At 37.5% G+C, this 21,904-nt stretch overlaps 1 protein-coding gene across 3 annotated transcripts in view; it reads left to right on the top strand.

Moving 5' to 3' along the window:
* The first annotated feature begins 1,024 nt into the window (after positions 1–1,024).
* The window catches only part of lipf (lipase, gastric), a 47,012-nt gene continuing 26,132 nt past the window's right edge, over positions 1,025–21,904 (top strand). The window contains exons 1-2 of one of the 3 annotated variants that reach the window (XM_028795433.2): positions 1,025–1,049; positions 9,480–9,600. In XM_028795433.2, the coding sequence (XP_028651266.1) occupies positions 9,487–9,600 (114 nt within the window). In that variant the 5' untranslated portion in view covers positions 1,025–1,049; positions 9,480–9,486. Of the gene's footprint in view, positions 1,050–1,206; positions 1,422–1,552; positions 1,637–9,479; positions 9,601–21,904 lie in introns of those variants that run through there. The other 2 variants (XM_028795432.2, XM_028795431.1) reach the window with 2 other exon arrangements.

A 21,904-nucleotide genomic window follows, 5' to 3' on the forward strand; every position in this document is an offset into this window, starting at 1 on the left:
GTTCCCATCACTGCACATGGGCATTTGGAAACACACCCAGACCACCAGGTAAGCACCCCCTGCTGGCCTCACAAACACCTTTTCCAACAACAACCTAAGCTTTTCCAAGATGGTCTCCCATCCAAGTACTAGCAGGCCAAAACATGCTTAGCTTCAGGTGGATGACCTGTTCTGAATTGCAGCCACCATACCTTAGTAACCCTTGAAGAGCTTTTTCTTCTTTACTCTTGGGGTTATCCATGACAACTAAGGAACCAAATACTGCAAGTAAAAAAAGTACAATTTGGACATAACATTTCTCAAGTCGGCCAGTAAATTCCTTAAGGATGACAGGGAGAGTTTTGCTGAGGAATGGGGAAGTCTGATGTACTTTGCTCAGCCTCTTATTACAGCAATACGCAACAGGAGGACACCATATATGGGTTAAAGATGACAACAAATTCTGAATTATCCACAACATTCAACTATGAAACTCCTTTTGACTGAAACTGTAAAAGGAGCAGCCATGTGATTTAGATCATGAGACTTTATTTTGAAACATTAGTTTTTTTTTGTTTTTTTTTAATAACCCGATTTTTCTGTTCCATGATCTTGGACAGTTGGAGCGCATCCTATCAGCAAAAGGCATAAGGCAGGAACCAGGCTTAGACAGGACACCAAGCACACACAGCCACTAGCAGCTAGAAACCTGGACTATAATTTGATCTCTGGTTTTAAACTAACCTGTTAACGCTGACATTTAATCAAATACTGTATCTCATTTAATTTTTATACATAGCGATGGCCTGAAATTGAAGTTAGGGGTAAATGGATGGGGGAATACAAATATTTTTTTTCATTTATTAATAATTAATATTTGCATGGCGAAACAGACAGTGTAACACGGTGGCATGTCCAAAGATTTGAGTTAAGTTTTTGTTTGCTAAAGTGGGCGTGATAAGATAACTGGAGGCTGGATCCTGAAGGAGGTGATCAGCCCGTGATAAATACCTGGCTTCGTTTTTCGAGACCTACATAACAGCACCGGCCGCATCGGTCCAAGGATAAAGGTAGAGTATATGCTGCACAGATTTCTACTCTTGGGCAGATCGATAAAACGAGTGGCGGGACGAGCAACCGTGGCTGTTGTTCAAAATCCTTTCTAATTGGACGTTAATAACTTGCGTTAGTATAAGCGTGATGGGTATAATTTTATTTAGATTATGAAGTTGTCTTACGTTAGTATACTATTTGCTCCTTCTCTTGAAGTATTGCACTTCGGATACTGGAGAGAAGGGCTGCCGGCTGTTACGTCACTGTCACCCGCACCGGCTGATCACACGCGCGCGACTCTGGCTACTGTCACTTCCAAGGCTGCGTCCAAATTCAGACGGTCATCCCACCACAGCAGAATCAGCGTCCGTGTCGCAAGCAGCTCAAAGGTACCGCCGATCGTGTCTAGTGCAGCGGGGCGTGTGTGGACCTCGGGAGGTATACGATATATCGTCTGATACGTTTAATCGTTTTCTACTGTATCTTTGTTTTCAGTGCTGTGTCTTGTTTTCCGCGGGGCGGGCCTGTGGTTTACATCACCTTTTTAGTACTTCTACGTCAGTCGCCTGATGGGGAGACAGCGTCTCATTATTTTCAGTTTGGAGTGAGTGTGCTCGTTTCGATTATGTTTTTAATTATAACAGATCAGTTTAGTTATTTGCTTTCATCACGTAATGATCTTCATCGGTCCGACAACGTGTCGCATTTTGTCACTTTCTCAAATCTGAACTTCGCACGGAAAGTTGGACTTGAAATCGTCACGCTGTATTTCATAGAGCAGCTGCTATTCGTTTATAGCACCTAACGAACAATTAAAATAACCTTATAGAACCCTTAAGAACAACTGTTTGAAAGTCGAGGTTGGCAGTCATCTGTGAGGGGCTCTCTACACCAAAATAAAGCTGTCAGTTCTCGGCGAACTGCGTGCTCACGACCTGAAGGAACTGAAGGGCGACACTTCTCTTCCGCATGGGCTGATCGGCTTCAAATCCCGCCGGGTTCTATTTAGAAATGTTTTTTAATTTTTAAAGAGTATTCAGTACTTATTATAACGTAGGTATTTAATAGCAGAAATGTTGTCGGAATCTATTAATCTACGGGTGTTAGTCCGCGTCGTATTAGTTCGTCCATGTTTGAGGGGGGTGGGAGTTGTTGCCCACCAGGGCATTCGTATTAATTTTGCATGATTTATGGGAAATTTGAACTGCCTGAAACATAAACCCTAAGAGTTCTTGGAATAGATCCACAGAGGAACAAAAGACAATGAGAGTGAAAGTTAATTTTAGTTTCATAAATTGTTAAGAACGTTTCTAGGTTAAAAAGGAGTGGAATGGCAGTGAAACCGTTGTATTCGTAAGTAATATCTCTGAAAGAGCTTTTACCAAGTGATCTGTTTTCAGGGAGCCATTATTCTTTGAGCTGTAGGTACGAGACAGAAAACAACCCTGGATAGTATTTCAGAACACTGCAGAGTACGCTGAAGTACAGACTCAACAATTTACAGGTACACTCACCAGTCAATCCAACAGTAAATATCTGGACTGCAGGAGGAAACCAAACAACCAACAATAAATACAGAAAACATAAAAGCAGGAATCAAACTGAGGGCAAAACCTGGGAGGAGGCATGCAAGTCTGCAGTGCCACCATTCTGCTTAATTATTCATCCTTCTATTAATTTCCAGACACAACTCATTCCCTCCCAGCACAAGGAACCATCCCTCAAGGTTTTGTCATCCATCAGAGAGCACATTTACTTCCAGACCTACACTCAATTCCAGTCAGGCTAATTTGGAGTCACTATTCGAAATAACATGTCTTTGGGATGTGGCTGGAAAACCAAAGTCCTCCAGGAAAACCCACACAGACACAGGGAAAACCTGAAAACACCACACAGACAGAGGCAGCAGGCCTAATAACCAGTGTGCCAGCTTGTTTCTCTGCTCTGTTATAGACATACTAAATATTAGTTTTTGCTCATTGTTTGATTATAGTATGTACATTGTCTAACAAGTTTTTGTTAAGTTTGTTTGTTCTGACTGTGATGCGTTTTACTGTACAGCAATCTAGTTTTCTGCTTGTTTAATCCAGTCTTATTCAGGAAGCCAGTGCTACTTATTGCTCATAGTTGTGAAGCCAGTAGTTAAAACTGTGAAAGGTGCTACACCAAAAAACGACGAATCATTGAAAATGTTATAGTAAACGAATAAAGAAAATATTTATCTTTTATCCACAAGTAAAAGATTAGGGAAAATAACTTTCCGGAGTACTGGTTGATAGAAGATGTTAATTTGGCCAATTATGTGTGAGTGCAAACCGTGAAGGACTAGAGTCCAATCGAGGGATGGTCCCTGCCTTGCTCCTATTTCTCCTCTGACAGGATCTTCATTCGCAATCCTGATTTGTGTGTGAAAATGAAGGAGTCATTTTAATACGGGAAGAAAAAAGTTAACTGTGAGAAAACCCACTGTTTGTAATACACACCGGAAAATAGTTTCTCAATCCTAAATTTGGCTTTTCATAACCTGAGTTCAGTACTGTTCTAGGGTTTGTAAAAAATACAGTGATGTTTAAAGTATTTGTTAATATTTTTGTTTCCATTTAGATGTACACATTTCTAGGTGCAAGTGACAAATTGGAACATGAAAACATATTTGTCCCTGTTCTGCTTACATTGGAATTCCTTATCAGTAAACAAAGTAGTTGAGAAGAGTGATGAAAAAGTCTGAGAATGCGATGGTGCGGAGAGTGAGTAGGCAGAAATTAGCTGCCATATGGATTTGTTGGCCTTTGGCCCCATACTAGCAAAAGGACTTTTGGGAAGTAAGAAGTGAATTTGTTATTTGTGCTTGCACAACAGGCAAGACAACATTTTATAGAGAGCCTACAATGATGCTATAATTATGGAAGGAGATATATGTTTATGCTGGCTGTAACATTCACTTCTAATTTGGGGAGGGTGCGGGATTTGCATTAAAATGATAGTTCAGATGACCAAGGTTGGTATGTACACTCCCTTGCTGTGAGCACCAGTGTGACTTTACACTAATAGTTATTGGCTATGTCATTATTCTTGTGATTTCCTCCTCCCACGAAAACTATTCATTTCCAAGCATATGTATTCCTGCTCAGGGTTATAAAGTAAAAAAAAATAACAAGAAGAAGTAGCAGGGATAAGGTCTACTCTATTGTGGATAGGTGTGATTTTATGTCAGTAGTCATTGGCTGCCTGTGGTATCCTCCTCCCACTATATCCATCCATTTTTAAACAGATGTATTCCTACTCAGGATTGTTGGTGAAAAAAAATAGAAAACTCCAGTTTTTGAGGAAATGATGAGTGCATCTTTAATGGGTAGGTGTGCTCTTTTGAGATGTTGAAAAGCAAATTGGCATGTCCTTAATCTAATGTCCTGTGTCCATATTAGGATTAAAAAATGATTGGACAAAAAACCGGAGGATCCTTGTTTCTAACGTTCAGTATGTCAATGCATTACAAATGTCAAAGCTGAGAATTTCACTTGGACGGTGCCTCTCACAGTTGCATGTTCTCACTCAGAGGTGTAGGACATGAACTTGGGCTGCTGGATTCAGACTGCTGAGTATGGCCATCTTAGCCAGGTGAACTAAAGCAGAACGTTCTTCTCTCTGGTGACCACTCAGGCTTCTGACTATGAGGATGTCTTCTTTTTGCAGTGGGCTCCCTCCATTCTATTTTAGCCTCGCTATGACTAGCACCATACTCGTTCTCACACTAGCCAGTTATTGACAAAAGTAGGTTTTTATATATATTCTTTATTTATTTCCAAAAGGTAATTATATCAAATGAATAGTAATTTTATCAAAAAATCTAAACTGTTTAAATAGTTTTATGGCAGAAAACACTTTTTAAAAATATATAGTAGTCGGTAACATATCATTAACTAAGATTTCAAAGACACTTGCATCAACATGCAGCAATGAGGTCAGCCAGTCTCTGGCATGCTGGTTGGTGAATGTAGAAGTAAACTGACAGCGGGGCAACATTATTACTCTAAAGACGTTTATTGTTATCATTCAGAGGATGTTTTTTGGTGTTTATTTCTGAATTATTCAGAATGTATTACAACTCCTTTTGTGCATACCTTTATGGAAACACTTTTTGTGCTTCTCTACTAAAGAGCAAAAAACCCCAAAAAACTTGAAATTTGTTTTTAATTTGGATCTTCCTTACTGTATGGACAAAAAATCTTCACCAATACACTGTAAAAAATGGCTATTAATTTTACAGTGTAAAACTGTTAAAAATAGTGAAGGTAAACTGTAAAATGGTAATCACAGTTTCAGTAACACTGAAATGAAACGTACAGACCAATATCATATTTTTTACATTGTTAACACATAAAAGATATATTCTTTTCCTGTTAAAATATGATAATATTTGCACCAAAGAACGAGATAATGCCTTCAGAAAGGACATCATATTATATACCTTCCATTTTACTGCATTGGGCTATTTAAAGAAAAGTTGCTGTTCGTTGTTTTGTGTGTGGTTTGCACTAATACACCGTCACATGGTTACCAAGAATATTTATTCTTTAATTTTAAACAGCTACCTTCCATTAATTTAACTCAGAATGATCATAAGTATTTGCTTTATGTAGCCGTTTCTTCAGTATTACTTTTAATTAATGTGCACTAGAGGCAAAATAAGTTTGTGTGGTTGCCATATAGAGTATGATGCAGTTTTTCAGAACTTAAACATTTTCTGCATTTTTTTCTTGGCACACATTTCCAAATTTGCATTACAGTTTGCATAAGAAATCACCCCCTTTACCATATTGTTCCTGGTGAACTGCATACCTTTGTACACTGGCGAAAAAAACTTAAACAGTTAGTGGATTTATTTTTTCCCAAGTACTGAAAGTTTTCTGAGGTTATTGAAGCCGATTTATGGTGGGTGGCTTTCAATAAACTGGCAAACTTGTATGACATCATATACCGCAAAAGCAATCTTCACTTTTCCGCCAGACAATGCACCATAATATCATTAAACATTGAATTGTTTTCAATGTATAAAATTAAATGGCATAACATGTTTGCTATTGAGTGTTGTTATTTTACTAATGCAAACTATATGCTGGTCTGTGTTTCTGACAGCATCTTTTAACAGTTTAATGATTAGTGTATATATTGTAGTGCATGGATTTCAGGTTATGGTTTTGCTTCTATTGTAATGTAAACAAAAACCAGTTGTTTATATAAAGTTGTTAACTGTACACCTAAAATATTGTCACCTTATTTTTTACATTAAAATTCTGGCAAACCACAGTTTCTGCCAGTTTTTTTTACAATAAATGTAACATTTTTTTATAGTGTAAGACACACAGAAGATAGATAGATAGATAGATAGATAGATAGATAGATAGATAGATAGATAGATAGATAGATAGATAGATAGATAGATAGATAGATAGATAGATAGATAGATAGATAGATAGAAGTACCACACCAGTGGTTTTTAAAGACCATTAGCAAATTTACTTGCTATGCAAAAGCAAAGTCAACTTAGTCCAAATTACTGTTACACCAGGTCTGTATTATTTAGAAGTCAGGCTTTTCGTATTATTTAACACAGGGAGTAGGATTATAACTTTATAATAAAATGTATGGTTTACTGGGCAAGTCATTCTTTTAATGGGTCCACGTTTTGTCTGGAGGATGATGTCACCATGTGAATTATCGCATGTTCAGTGACACAGTCCAAAGGGTGAGGTATGATAGAGTCCCAGCTAATGTTTAGCCTCATGTAGGAACAAGGCTTTCAAATGGGAACTACAAAACAACCAATATTGGCTCCATTTTTGTTTATTATATGGGAACATTTTATCTCTCTGTATTCTCAAATCTTCCTAATTCAGTTCAGGGCAGATGGACCAGCACCTACCATATTAGCTTTGGGTGTAAAGCAGGAACCAGCCCCCTGGGTGGTATGACAGTCTAGGTTCATGGCACACTCACTCACACGCCCACAGCAGGCCAGTTCAGTGCCACCCATTAATGTAACGCATATGTATTTTGGGATGTGCAATGAGAACAGCAGGATCTGGAGAAGCACCCATATAGACACAGGTTGGATATGCCAACTGCACATAGCGACTGGAACATAAACTGAATGGAGGATTCTGGTACTGGGAGGCAGCTGTGCTAACCAATATACCATCTTAAATGCAACATAGTTAATTAGAAAAAATGTAAAATGAGTAATGTGACTGTCATTATTAAGATAGCAAAGAAAGAACAGAAAAGCTGACAAAATGTGCAACATATTTAATGTTGTATATAAAATGAGTTTGTCTTAAAATATCAGAAGTATTCTGCTTAGATGACCAAATAGACACTATTAATTAATCAAGATAAAATACACTTACTTTTTTCTTTTGGTTTTTAGATTCTTTGTGAAAGTTATACTTTCCAGTCTTCTGTTTTCACCCAGTTAAATCCAGGAATATGTCTTCAGTTTTGGCAATATGAGTAAATGGTGATACTATATTTTCTCAGTCTGGCCATTTTTGAACTCACTTATCCAGTTCAAGGTTACAAGGATCTGATTAGTGTTCCAGTATCATTGGGTTTAAAATGGGAGCCAACCCTGGTCATGGTGACAGTCCATCAGAGGGCACACTCACACACTTGCTCACAAGGGCCAATATAACATCGCCAACTGAGTTTACAAATGAACAGAGTTTGTTGTAGAAACACACTTTCTTGTGCCATGTTTGAAAATAAAATGATAACAGAGAAAGGGCCGTAAATGTTAAAAGTTGTAAAGAGTATACACAATGTTACTGAGTCAGGGACAATTTATTTGCCATTGGGCAAAACGTAAAGATTAAGCTTTAAGCTAAAATGTGTCATTATTTGTTGGCACTTTGCACGTGAAGGTGGTGCATCAAATTATGACCTCTTCCAATCTACGTCATCTTTTATGTATTGTTGAACCCCAAAGATAGGGGGTGACATCATCAGACATTACCTGGTGGTTTTTTCTTACAGACTGCAAGGTGTTCGAAGTTGAGATTACTTACTAGGAAGTTTTCCTCCCCTGGTCCTCTGTGTCCCCATAGTGACCCCCATCAAAGCACTTACTAATCCTACGTGCATGACAAAGTATTATTTAGAATGTAAAATGTACTTCAGGTTTACATTCACATTTCATCATTAGTACAGTGCAAGAGAACATTGTCAATGTTTACTGAGGCTTTTCTGTGCTTGACTGTGTGTTCGTTAATTTCCTTCCAAATATTATCTGTTAAACTGCTGCAAGATAACAACATGATTAACTGACCCACCTAGTATCAATATTTGTTATTTTTATTAATAAAAGTGTGAGATTTTAAAACCAAACAGGATTGAGCTGTGCCTTAATATTTACATAAGGTTTGGATTTCACACGTTCAGTTTTAGTCATCTTGCCGTATATGTGCAATTTTGACAGATACATTTCAGATATTCTGCAATTATTGGAGATGGCTCATTCAAGTAGGTAAAAAAATGAACAGTACTCTGAATTCAAAATGTTGACTGTACAGAACACATGCATAGTTAGTACATCTCAGTGATGGTCCTGGAGGGTCTGCAGGCCACAGGATTTAATTGTTGTTCAGAACAGGGTTTCTGTTATTTTTCATCAGCCCAGTTCTTTAACTGAAGGGTGTTTAATTTCCCAAAAGTGACTAAAACAATGGACTTTCCCTTCTAGGGATGGTTTTTGCCTTGTGTCTGACACAGAAAGGATGGAACTGAAGGGGTAAAAGTGGATTACCAAAATATATATACGTGGTCTCTTTTTGTGACCTCCACATCTAACTAGTTCTTTAAGCAATATAAAGTGTTTTTCATTTTATTATAAAGCTCAGAATGTTCAGGAGACCAGTAAATACTACACGTATTTTGAAGTAAGACAACACACTTTTTTCAGTTTAACACTTTATATAGTAAAATTCCTTTGTAGAAAATCCAAGAGAGCTATTGGTTAATCAGTTTGGCCCATTGGTAAAGTGGTTTGCAATGTCAGCACAGGCATCCAGGCTCTATGGTTCACATGTCATCCTGATCACTGTCTGTATGGATTTTGCTTGCTCTACTCAGATCCTTGTGGGCTTTCTTGGGCCACTCTAATTTTCTCCCAAAGATGCAAAAGTACAAGCCAGAATAATTGCTGACTCTAAATTACCCTACAGTTGGCTTGAAATGTGGAAAATAAGAGTATAGCGTGTAATGTATGAAGTACACTATGTTCTGTGATGGAGTGGCAACAGTGTATTAAAAAAAAATGTACTCAGAAAATGTTGGCCGTTTGACCAGCAAAACCTCAATGCAAAACTTTCTACTGCTCCTTTTTCTTACAATAAAAACGAGAAAGTAGATTCCGATCTGTGCTTACAAAGTTTTTTTTTTCATTTTCCTAGACCAAAGATGAAGTCACTGTGTCTTTTCACCATTGTGCTGATAATTTTGGAAGTTGTTCTGGGAGATGCATCCTTAAACCGGCAAAAAAGACAACTGGATCCTGAAGTGAACATGAACATCGTAAGTAAAAGCACTCATTTTCACTCTTAGTTGCTTAACTCTGACAGCTCAAAGCTCGGTGCAGTTATACCAGAGATAATGGATTGCAGGCCATTTCTTACTTTAGTTCTGTGCTGTTAGAGATGGAATAAAATAAAGTGCTGGATATCAGCCAGTGTGACATAGTGAATAGAGAATTGGACATCAACACATAAGGATGCCTGTTCAGCTCTTTTTGTGTGACCCTGAACAAGACATGTAATCTGCCTGTATTTCATATGTTACCTGGCCGGGGCTCTCTTGCTGTGGAAGGAAAGGGGAGACAGCTTGGACAGTGCATTATCTCCTCTGGACTGCTAGATGGGAGCCCCCCTGGGTTGTGGCAGTGCCACAAATTCCAACAGGGAATCATGGGAATTCTTTGGCTCAGTCCATTTGGGTTCTGTGCGTGCCACCAAGGGTGCGGCGGAGACTGGTAAGACCTACTTTGTTGGGCTCCAGCCTAACCTGAAAGTGCTCCCGGGTTTTATATAAAAGAAGCTGCCTGCCTCATCTCAGGGAGCCAGAAATGGGAGGAAGGAGATGAAACTTGGTGGAAGGAGGCAGAGAGAGAGAGAGGAAGAAGAAGACAAAGTTTTGCTGTGTGCAGTTTATTGTATTTGTGGTTATGGCGTGGGAAACGCTTGGAAAGGAAGGGTTTCCCACAATAAAAACCTATTGCGTATTGAAACTTATGTCCAGGCCTGTTTGTGTCAGGTGTTTGAGGAGCTGGCACACCCCCTGGTGGCCACAGCATGCACACTACTAGTCAAAAGTTTTAGAACACCTCAATTTTTTCAGTCTTTATGGAAATGCATGCAGTTTAATGTTTTAATTTTTCATGAATTCAAGGCATAGAAAAGATAAAGAATAAGTCAAGAAATCACTTAGTGTACAAAATTTTATTCAGATTTTTGGTTTATCAAATTAGCCACCTTTTGCAGACCTAAGAGCCAAACTGTGGTAACCCTTTTGATTCAGAATGGCAGTTACTCTGTGCAACTCTGCCTCCAGCAAAAGAACCCCAGACAACCACACTTCCTCCTCCATTTTTGACAGTTGGTGTCACACACTGAAAAACCATCCTTTAACCAACTCGATGACGTATAAACATCCTGCATGATGAACCGAAGATTTCAAATTTTGATTCATCGGTCCATAAGACATTCAGCTGGTATTTCAAGGCCCAATTTTGTCCTTTAAGGAATGGCTTTCTTACTGCCACTCACCCTGTCAAACCTGCAGCACAAATATCTCCTCTTTACCGTAGAAACTGAGACTAGATTTTTTCAACCACTGTTAAACTTTGCTTGAAGCTGTTCTGCTGTGAGGTGCCTATCATACAAGCTGCAGACAATCAGAAATTTGTTTTCTGATTGGGTTGTGACTTTGGGTCTGCCAGACCACTTCCTATCAGAGCTTCTTCCACTTTAATTGCTTTTGGATTGGGTAGGACACTGTACTCACTGATACTTTTTATTTATTTATTTATTTATTTGCAATTTCAGCAAGTGGAAGGCCTATACTTCTAATGGGAATAATGTCCTGTCTCATTTCATTTGTTAATTATGGGAATAATGTCCTGTCTCATTTCATTTGTTAATTGCCCTTTCCTTGCCATTTTCATTGGAATATTGTCCAAGTAGTACCTCAGAGGATGTAGTAACACTGTCTGTGCCAACTCTGATTTAACACAGGCAGATTCAACTTGCAAAGCTTAATTTACTTTGATTGCTGCACAACAACTGTAGCTTGTAACCTATTAATTGTTCCCTGGAAAAAGCTTATTTGTAATATTCTGAAATTCCCTTTTTTCAGTTTTTGCTAACTTTTAAACTTTAAATTTAAACCTCTGGCAGTTTACTGCTTAGCTGTTCACTGTTTTAGTTCATTCATTCCATTTCCACTGATTCAAATGGATAAACTTTTGACGTTCTAAAACTTTTGAACCGGTAGTGTACATTTAAGAAAACAGTTATAATATGTCAAAATCCTTGGATAAATGTTTCCTCTGAATAAATCTATTATGTACTAAATTGGAAGAAGAATGTGATAACTTGATACTTTTTTGTGTACATTTACCAGTAGAAGTTGCATATACTTTATCTGCAGCCAAGTCTTCAAGGTGTTTTGTCCATTGTTAAAGTCGATGCAGTGTAAATGCCTATTGTTTTCCTTGACACACTGGATCATGAATAATACAATTTAATATGTAGTTTTACTTATCACCCTTAGTAAGCAGGCATCTGTGAAAAGAAAAAATAGATGAAGGTTAAAAGAAGATTAGACACATACTATTTGGCTGTTTAGTCTCCATCTGGTGTGTCATTATTTAATGTGTGCTTTGTTTTATAATTATTGATAATAAGTTTAAATAAAGCCATTAAGTAAAAAGGCAACACATGTGAGGCAGCCAAAAAAAGAGCTAGAATATGCTTTTTGTTTAATGCTGAACATTTGTAACAAGTACTGTACTGGAATGACATTGTGCTCATAAAATGCCAACCACCAAATATTGTTATCATGTCTGTCTGTCTGAATAAAACAACTCGTCTCTACCATTAGATTGATTTTGTTCAAATTCAGTACACTTAATAGTTCAAGAACATTTGTCAGGTAAAAATTCAGTTTTCATTTTTTCAATAGAGCACTTATTTCAACAGCATTGGAGAATTTTTTAAATTGTCTTTCTTAAAACATTCTGTGCAATCTCAGTCTATCTATATCTATATACGTATATAAAATGCTTCTTTCTTTTAAACATCCAGTCTAAATTCACCCTTTAAAGACATTATACAGACAATTATCACTTTCCCACTCTTTGCCACTTTGGATGCACTTCTTCCTAGCCATCTAAGCCTTTGCCCCAGCTCACCTCTTGACTCCAAACTCAGTGGGCCACTGTCAGCGTACTCCCATTAAACCCTACCCAAGGAATACTTCCAAGATATTTCCACCCTCATCAATTCAGTTAGTTTATAAGAATAGTACTTTGGTTTTGTTTGTTTTGTTTTTTTTTTCATTTTTACAGTTACAGTATTTTGATAATGTAATTTTATTACCATTTTGTGTACTTCTTTTTGAGGACGCCTTGTGTTTCTGGAGTTTATAGTTCATAGGTTTGTACAGGTAGATTTGCCATGATAAATAGGAGGTGTTTATGACAGGCAGATCATGTATATACCACATGATCCATGACACCATGGGGGTCATGTTATATGAGATGGCCACTTGCATGAAGATACATACAAACTTTGTTGTAAAATAAGGGAACAATTTAGTAAGAAAATGCTGTAGTTCTATTGGTTATGTCTTTGGTGTTGTTAGCAACTTTGTATTCAGCGATCTTTCTTAAAACCTGATTAACAAGTTATTTGTCTATACTGTTTCAGCTTCACCTAATTCTGTGTACCTTTTTTTAAACACCTGTTTTATGTGGTAGTCCCCGGTATTTCTGTCTTCTTGTGCTCCTGCTTGTACTTTAAGGTGAAGCACCATCTTTAAGCTCTAGATAGCCTGTACTTCAATACAGAAAGCAGTGTCCCATATGTGTAACCTTTTATAGCCATTTATTATGCAGTTCTGGCCTTGTGCTATTGTCCACGACCCTATACTCAGCAGTGCTACCAGAATAATTACTTCTTAAAAAAACACTCAATTGTTTAAACAAATTCAACATACTATGTGGCTGCGATTTAGAGGGGCTGTGCCACTTCTGTGCCTCTGGCAGCCTGTTAAATATTACATGGATGTAAATGTGTTCCTATGAAGTATAATTCTCTTTTACAACTCCAGAGCACTGTTCAAGTTTATAAATATTAATATTGTTTAAAAAACAGAAAAATTACAGTCAATAAAACAAAATATAGTACACATTGTATTCTTTCAACTTTACATATAACTGTAAGCATTATTTTAACTCAACTAAATTCAGAGCAATGTATAAGCTTATATATAATAAAATAATTAAACATAAGTTAACAGTCAGCAAAACAAAAAATACAATACAGTATCAGTATGTTCTTACATATTTGCATAAATCTTTAGGCATTATTATGTCCTTCTTGGGTTCTTAAAGCTCCTAATAATTTATGGTAATGTGAAATACATTCAGCCAAAGCCATCTAAATGACCTGCAAATGTGTAGATACAAGAAGATGTGTAGATTTATATATCAGTCTCAACACATGAAAAAAGGTTTGGGGCAGCCACCCGTATATTGTCCCTGGCTGCATTTGGGTAATAGAAAGATAAGCAGTGTTGCTTGGTTGAGTTCCCAGATTGAACTGTCTGGATAGTGAAATGATGGCAGCTTTAAAAGCCAGAACCAGAAGTGACGTCATCTGTGACGGGAACTGGAAGTGACATTGTTCATGGCGCCGGAACCGAAAGTGAAGTCGTTTGTGCCGCTGGAACCGGGAGTGATGTCGATGATGGTGCGTCTGGTAGGTTTCCCCGTATCTGGCATGCAGAGATAACAGAAGTAGGATTAGTGCACCCTGCCACCCCCTGGCCACTTGCTCCACTCAGTTTCCTCCTCCTTGCACATGTGTGAAAATATATATTTTTACAGTTCAGTATACTGAGAAAGTGAGCGCACCTGCCTGGTCTCTGTTCACATATCTAATGCTGCGTGTCAAGGGAGATGCATGTTTATTTTATGTTAAAACATTTTGGGATGTGTTGCATGTTGATTGGACATGCAAGTAAGAATTTCACTGCACCCTGTATACATGACAATGCCTTCATTACTACTGCAAAAGTTACTACTTAAACTACCAGAACAACAAGAACTCCAACTACTGCAGGTCGACCATCACTAATATGGTATCACTGAGGCCTGGGGGGTACCAGATTTTTAAGTTTGCCGGATCACTGGTGGTTATATTCACACATATGAGTGGTGACCCAAATATTCCCGGGATGGGTCAGTAGCACATGCTTTGGGTTTAGTTATCAACTGTGCCATTAAGTATTGCTTGCCTATAGTCCTGTTATTCAGTCTACCAACTGGCTTTATGCTGAGATGATTGAGATGCACAGTTCTGACATTTATTTGACAATGACTTCAGTGAGCCAGCGATGATTATGTTTTTCGACAAGCCAAAAAAAGCACGTCAGGACATGTTGAACATCAAGGCAGCGATGATTGCATTTTTTAACACTAACAAACTCCAGTAGCACCAGAGTACAGCACCCTCATCTGCTTTCTACATTCCCTGCACATCACGAAGCAGGAACAGGATGATTGCCAGCTTTTTTTTTCAGCTGTTGACAAGAATTCTAAAGTAGCATAACTTATGCATGGGCATAAGCCAGTCTTACTTAAGCACATACCCACTTAGTACATATTGCTAATTGTTCTTTCCATTTTATGTAGTCTTGTTAATGTTTGCATTTTTTCCTAGATACTATTTTACAGTGTGACAAGTGCCTGTTTCTTCCAGCTCCTCTGACATTCATATGCTGTAGTTCTTTATGGATCAAATTTTCTAGGAAGCAATGAAGACTGTGCCTCTGAAGGTCTAATGTCTGGAATTGTGTGCTGCCCCCTAGTAAATCCTGTCTTTTAATGCTGGCATGTAGAACTGTCTTGTATTGCCAATCTCCTGAGGAAGTTTCTTATGACATTTCCTCATCGAGTATTGCTCTGTCATCCTCTTCTAATCATTGCACACCTAATTATTAATATTTTGCTAAAAAATCTAAATTAAAATTTAACTCATTAGTCTCCCCTGGAAAATTAAATTATTTAAAGTATCACAATAAGAAAATAATCTGACAACACTGCTACTAAATCTAGTCATATAAATTATGATTTACTTGGCATTTCCATCTCTGTTACTGTGCTCACCATTAGATGAAGCTGGTCTTGGTAGGCCTGCTGTCACATCGTACATCCAAGTTAGCATGATTGTTAAATCATTCAGGACATGCTAATTTTGACCACAAAGAAAAGCAGAAGCTTAAGTGAAAAACCTTGCAATGAAATTCACAAGCCACAAAGTACTGAACATTTTTAGTATGTCACTGTCAAATTTAACTGAGCTAACATTTTAGGCAAATCTTTTGATTGCATTTGATTTTTTTGGGTGTATAGCATAAAATACTGCCCAGCTGCCTCTTTGACATTGAGATAAACTGAGTAAGCACGAGTGTGATCTCTTTTTCATAATTTCCTCTCACAGCACACATCTTTTCTATTTTTACATTTTTTCCTTTTTAATATTTACTCTCATTGCTTGAAATATATACTGTAATATATGCTGTAGATTAGGACAACGCCATCATGAACGCCCTGGAGTGGTTTTCACAGTTTAAACAGACTTGTAACAATGCTTTTGTTCTGGATAAAACAATACTAATACCAGCATGTGAAAAAGTAAGTACACCTCATGGAAAATGATGACTTTTTTTTTAACATATTTGAACAGGAACATATTAGATATTCATGCAAACTGTGCCTACAAATAAAGCTGATATACTGGAAGAACTAAGACATAAAACGTACATGGTGTATTTGTTCTCATAATCTAAATTAACAAAAAGGCAGATATGTCACATGGAAAAAGTAACTGCAGCCCTCCATTTATCGCCACTACTAATCCATACAAGTAGAAACAGGTGTTTCAAATTGATGTGTGTGGTGTTATCATACCAATATCAAAAGAGCTTTCTGAAGCCCTCAGAAAGGAGGTTATGGATGTCTATGAGTCTGGCAAGGGATTTAAATGACTGCCAAATTATACTCAAACATTCCACTATAAATGAAATAATCTATAAGTAGGGTAGATTTCCAATGACTGCTAACTTGTCCAGGACTGACTAGTCCAACAAATGCAGCCCAAGAGCCGAGCATTTGATACTAAAGTCCCCAGAATTTTATTACATGATCTGCAGGTAACGCTTGCTAAAATTGGTTACAAAGTGCACACATCTACAATCAGAAAGGGACTGCACAAATTTGATCTACATGCAAGGTGTTCCAGGAAAAAGCCTTCGTTAGAGCAAGACTACAGTTTGTCATTGAACATTTAGGCAAAGACCAGGCCTTCTAGAACAATGGGTTTTGGACAGATGAATCAAATCCAGAGTTGTTTGGCCACAGTACAGTAGACATGTTTGGCATAAACTAAAGATATTGCTTCAGGAGAAGAGGCCCATACCAACTATGAAGTATGGTGTGTGGAAATGTTATGGTTTGGAGTTGCTTTGCTGCTTCTGGGCCTGAGCAGCTTGCAGCCATTGATTCAACTGTAGATTCAGCATCATATTAAAGTCTACTTCAGGAGAATGTGAGGCATTCTGCTCGGAAGTTAAAGTTGATCCAGAAAAGATCTTTCAGCATGATAATTATCCAAATCACACTTGCAAATCCACCAAGGAATGGATTAAAAAGAAGAAAATGAGGGTTATGGACTGGCCGAGTCAAAGTCTTGATTTAAATCCCTTTGAAATGTAATGCAGGAATTGAAATGGACAGTACATTCAAGAAAATCCACAAACATCTTGCAGCTGAAGGACTTTTGCATTGAGAAGTGGTCAAAACTTAACAGAGTCAATGTCAGAGACTGGTGGGTAGTCATGCAATACTCCCACAAGAAGCTATTTCTGTTATAGTGATCAATACCAGCTTCTGAGTACAAGGGTGTACTCACATTCTGCCCAGGAGACCACTACATCTCTTTATATCTTTGTTAAATAAATGAATAAAAAGGAAAAGTTTCCTTGTGTTTTTATTCAAGTTCAGTATATAACCTTTATATGTAGGCACTGTTTGCATGAAGATATACTGTTAGCCGGTTCACCGACAAATGCGCGATAGACAAATACGCGCAGACAAAACCGCGACTGACAAATGCGCGCCGACAAACCCGCGAACTGATTTTCGACAAATGCACACTGACAAAATCGCGCTATCAAAATCTCTGTATCAACAAGCTGTGGAAAGCCTATTGACTGTGCTGACCCTCTAATATGTAGCCAGGTATCATGAAATATATATCAAAATGTTTTATTTGTCATATCTCATAATATTGACATCTAAATTAAGTTTTACAAACCATATTTAAGTAGAACTTTTTATGCTTTTCCGACAAACCCGCGCACTGATTTTCGACAAATGCGCACTGACAAAATCGCGCCATCAAAATCTCTGTATCAACAAGCTGTGGAAAGCCTATTGACTGTGCTGACCCACTAATATGTAGCCAGGTATCATGAAATATATAGCAAAATGTTTTATTTCTCATATCTCATAATATTGACATCTAAATTAAGTTTTACAAACCATATTTAAGTAGAACTTTTTATGCTTTTATACTACTAATTATTGCGCATTTGTCGGCGCGATTTTGACGTCGCGATTTTGTCGGCGCGCATTTGTCTATCACGCATTTGTCGGGTCACTCAACAGTTGCCATGGGGTGTACTTACTTTTTAATACTTACTGTATATAAATAAGAAATACTGATTTTTAAAAAAACCTGAAAACTAGACAAAAAGGATAAAAGTAAAATAAGTATGTATTATTATCTGACCTCATTATTTGTTATAGCCACATAAAACCAAAACTCCTCGTAACGTAATTGGTTGGATATTTCTGCACAATTTTCAGTCATGTTTGCAGTTTCAGTGTTTAACAAGTAAAAGGAGTTACTTAAAATAGGCAGGATATTAAGCAGGAAAGAGAGCTTATTTTGTTTTTTGCCTTTGGGGGCTTATTTTGTTTTTTGCCTTTGGATTGGTTATAATGCAGAATCACTTTTATCAGTTTATTACATTTTGTAATAAAATGGCATGTTTTCCAAGCCTAGTAATTGGCCTGTGCCCATTGCGGCATCTCTAAAGATCAAACTGAATTTGGGAAATGGTTAGATGGTTTGTTGTGGAAGCAATGTCAGAAGATGGACAATGAAGAAAAGTATATTTAGTTAACCTGAATGAGTACCTAGAAGAATTTGGAGAGAATGTTGGGGGAAAAATGATAAAACAGAGCATTTTTGGAAGATCTGCAGAGAGAAGGTAGTGGCAGACACTTGAACGCTCAATATCACTCATAGCCGAGTTCCCATTTAATGTGTGGCTTTCTTGTGAGACTTAAATTTTTATTTTGTAATGAACTAGAGAGTTCCTAGGGACAGTAGTCCCACAGTTGACTCAAGATGCCCAACATGTGGGAGAAAATCATCAAAGCCAGTCTAGTCACAAAAGGGAAAATGTAAAATCTTTATCAATAAAATGATTTGTTTTTCAGAAGCTCTGTTAAACAAAAATAAGCTCTGAAGAGCACAAAGGGAAAAGGAGGTGCTTGAAGCAACACACAAGTTCTAGTACACAAGGGAAAAGTCAGAAAACAGTATAAATTCAAAATCCAGTATAATAAATCAAAGTAGAAGACACTAGAACTCCTCAACAGCAGGAGCGCATTCAATGAACCGCAAGGGACTGTGGGTTTTCCTCAGCCTTTATAGGGCTGAGGGCAGCTCCTTGACAGTGATGGGCAGGTGGCCCTTCCCACAAAACACATCACATAGACAAAGATATTTAGACATAAACTAAATGATGTCAACATAAAAATGAATAAAACACACATGAAAAGAGACATTTGAAACCCAGCAAGGGGGGAACCCTGGCTGAAACATAACATCTGTGAAGTCAGAGGGATACTCTAATTTAAAGGTGAATATCTATTGATTATGATTCCTACTGCAAGCTCACAAAACCTGGAATAATAACAATAATGTGAAAAAGTTTACATTGGTGTGGTTAGAAGGTCAACATCTGACTGCAACACTCAAAAAGTCACAGGGTTAGAAACAAAATCAGAAAAGAGAAGTAAAGGTGAAAAATACAGAAACAGTAACAAGAAACTTAGCTGAACTCAAAATAAGAGGCACAAAGGGCTCAAGAGTACCAATGAACCAGGGCTGAAAAAGGCAGAAATCCTTCCTAAAAAGACACATTACCTGTGTCATGTGACTGCCCTAGAGGAATTTTTGTTGCATTGTGGGTGTTGCTTAAAGTGAGAGTTGTTTAGATAAAATTCATAAAAACTAGAGAGGAGATGATCAGAAAGATGACGATTTAATGCAGTAATGCATACTGAAGAATAGCAAAAAAGAGGTAGGAAGATCCAAAATTATCTAATCATAAGATGGTAAAGAAACAATGAAAAATTTCAGACTGCACTGTGTGTTCCTGAATGTGGCCAAGAATTTGGATTTAGCAGGTTCATCTTTGGGATGGAGAGTTTTATGGAATAAAGGGATAATTTGAAGTCTCATTTGTTTCACTTGCGAATCTCATTTCTGTTATCCAGTGTGACAGATTAAGGTCTCCGTGACCCCTTGAACCCTCAGACTAGACGTCAGACACCAGATAAAAGTCCAAATAATAGTTTATTATTAATAATAATAATAATAATAATAATAAATGTGCACAAAGCACCCTCCACTCCACAATACTCAAATAATAATAATAATAATTCCAATAAACAATAACCAATCCTCCACTCCAGACGCGTTGCCACCCTTCCACCCAGCTCAGCTCAACGTCTGGGATTTCCCATCGTCCTTTTATATTCCCTGACCCGGAAGTGTTTCCCATCTTACAGTCCATGTGATTTCTTATCACTTCCGGGTCAGATAAAAAGTCCTTCTTTTCAACCCGGAAACACGTCGTTCCCTCTGGTCATATGATTATGACATGCTTCCGGGTTATAGGGCACATATAAGTCCTTCAGCCTCCCTGCAGCGACTCCTGGCGGCCCCGACGTTATCCAGCAGGGCTGTGTATTAAAACTCCATAGTCCATGAGGCCCTGCTGGAATTCGGGGCATCTCCACGTTGCAAGGAGAGCTCCATCTACCGGCCTGGGGGTATTGGCCGGGATGAATGGCCGGCCATCCCTCACACCAGTCATATGAAAAATATGTGTCTGATATTGTTAGTGGCTGTCAGTGAAGCAATATAGATTTATGCAATTTGGTAGTATTACCATATTTAATTTAAAACACTACAATTAACTGGTCTAGAGCACTACAGTTCTCTGAAGAACTGTCTGAAAACCTAGAAATAAATATTTCATTAAAATTTGAATATGTGAGTGTCATCTAAATAGCAGTTTGCTCTTTCATTTTACAATTGAAAGTCATTGTATTGTTTTGTGAAATCGTTTTTTTATTTTTGTATCATCATTAAAGTATAATTCTGTCAGAAAGATTGTTGACGCTTGCATTTTGAAAATACATATTTTGTCATATCTTGTATCCTTTTTCATTTTTACTCAGGGTTTCAAATGTAATGCAGTTCCACTGCCTTTTAGAGCTTTCTTTTTATATGTATTCTGAACCCTTTACTAATAAGTGGTATCTTCTTGTTGTTATGTGGATTTTTTGCTTACTAATGAAGGTAACCACCATATGTAGATCCCCCAGGGGATTTCCAGCACTGCATCTGGCATCTCAAAGCTCACCTGCATGCTTGTATACCAGTGGTGTGCTAGCTCATCACTCGTGAGATTTTTCTGTTGTTAAAGTTTTTACAGATGTGTTTAGGGTTTAAAGGGAGCACATGGTTTGGATTTCATGGGCAGTTTGACCTAAAATATTAGTTTTTATTGTACTTAAAAATGTTTATATTAGGGCAGTTTATATTTATTATATTCCAAAAAGATGTCTGCCATATATTTTTATTGTGATCAACAAAGACACGCAGGCTTTGTATTCATAAGTAAAAAACCTCTACATAATGTATTGTATGTTAAGTAGAAATGTTTATGCTGGTTATAAGAACTCAAGCCATATGCAGACAGTTTCCCCGCATTGTATGCTGAAAAATTGAGTCCTGCACTTTACATGGCTTGCTTTGGTATGGTTTATTACTGCATCATTACTGTATTTAACTAATAACTTCATTTTCAAGGATGTTTTACTGAGTTATTGGAATTACAGCTAACAAATAAATGCCCATTTTTAGAAAATAATCTAATGACAGTGGAAATACACAAATGCAACATTTTTAAAATTAAAGTATTTCTTATATAATAAATGTGTTACTAGGGCAGGGAAGCTCCAGGAAACTTGCAGCATCTAATCTCAGTCCAGCCACTGTCTGAGGGGTGCTGATTTGTTTTCCTACTGCCTGTGTCAGTTTTTCTATGAGCACTTTGGGTTTCCTCCCACACTGAACAGATGAATATGTTAGGTTTACTAATTTCTCTAATCTGCCCTCATATGAGTATGTGTGTGTTTGTGAATCTGCCCTGTGATATCCTCTCTGCCCTT

Source organism: Erpetoichthys calabaricus, chromosome 2 (genome assembly GCF_900747795.2).
Source record: "Erpetoichthys calabaricus chromosome 2, fErpCal1.3, whole genome shotgun sequence".
Lineage (NCBI taxonomy): Eukaryota > Metazoa > Chordata > Cladistia > Polypteriformes > Polypteridae > Erpetoichthys > Erpetoichthys calabaricus.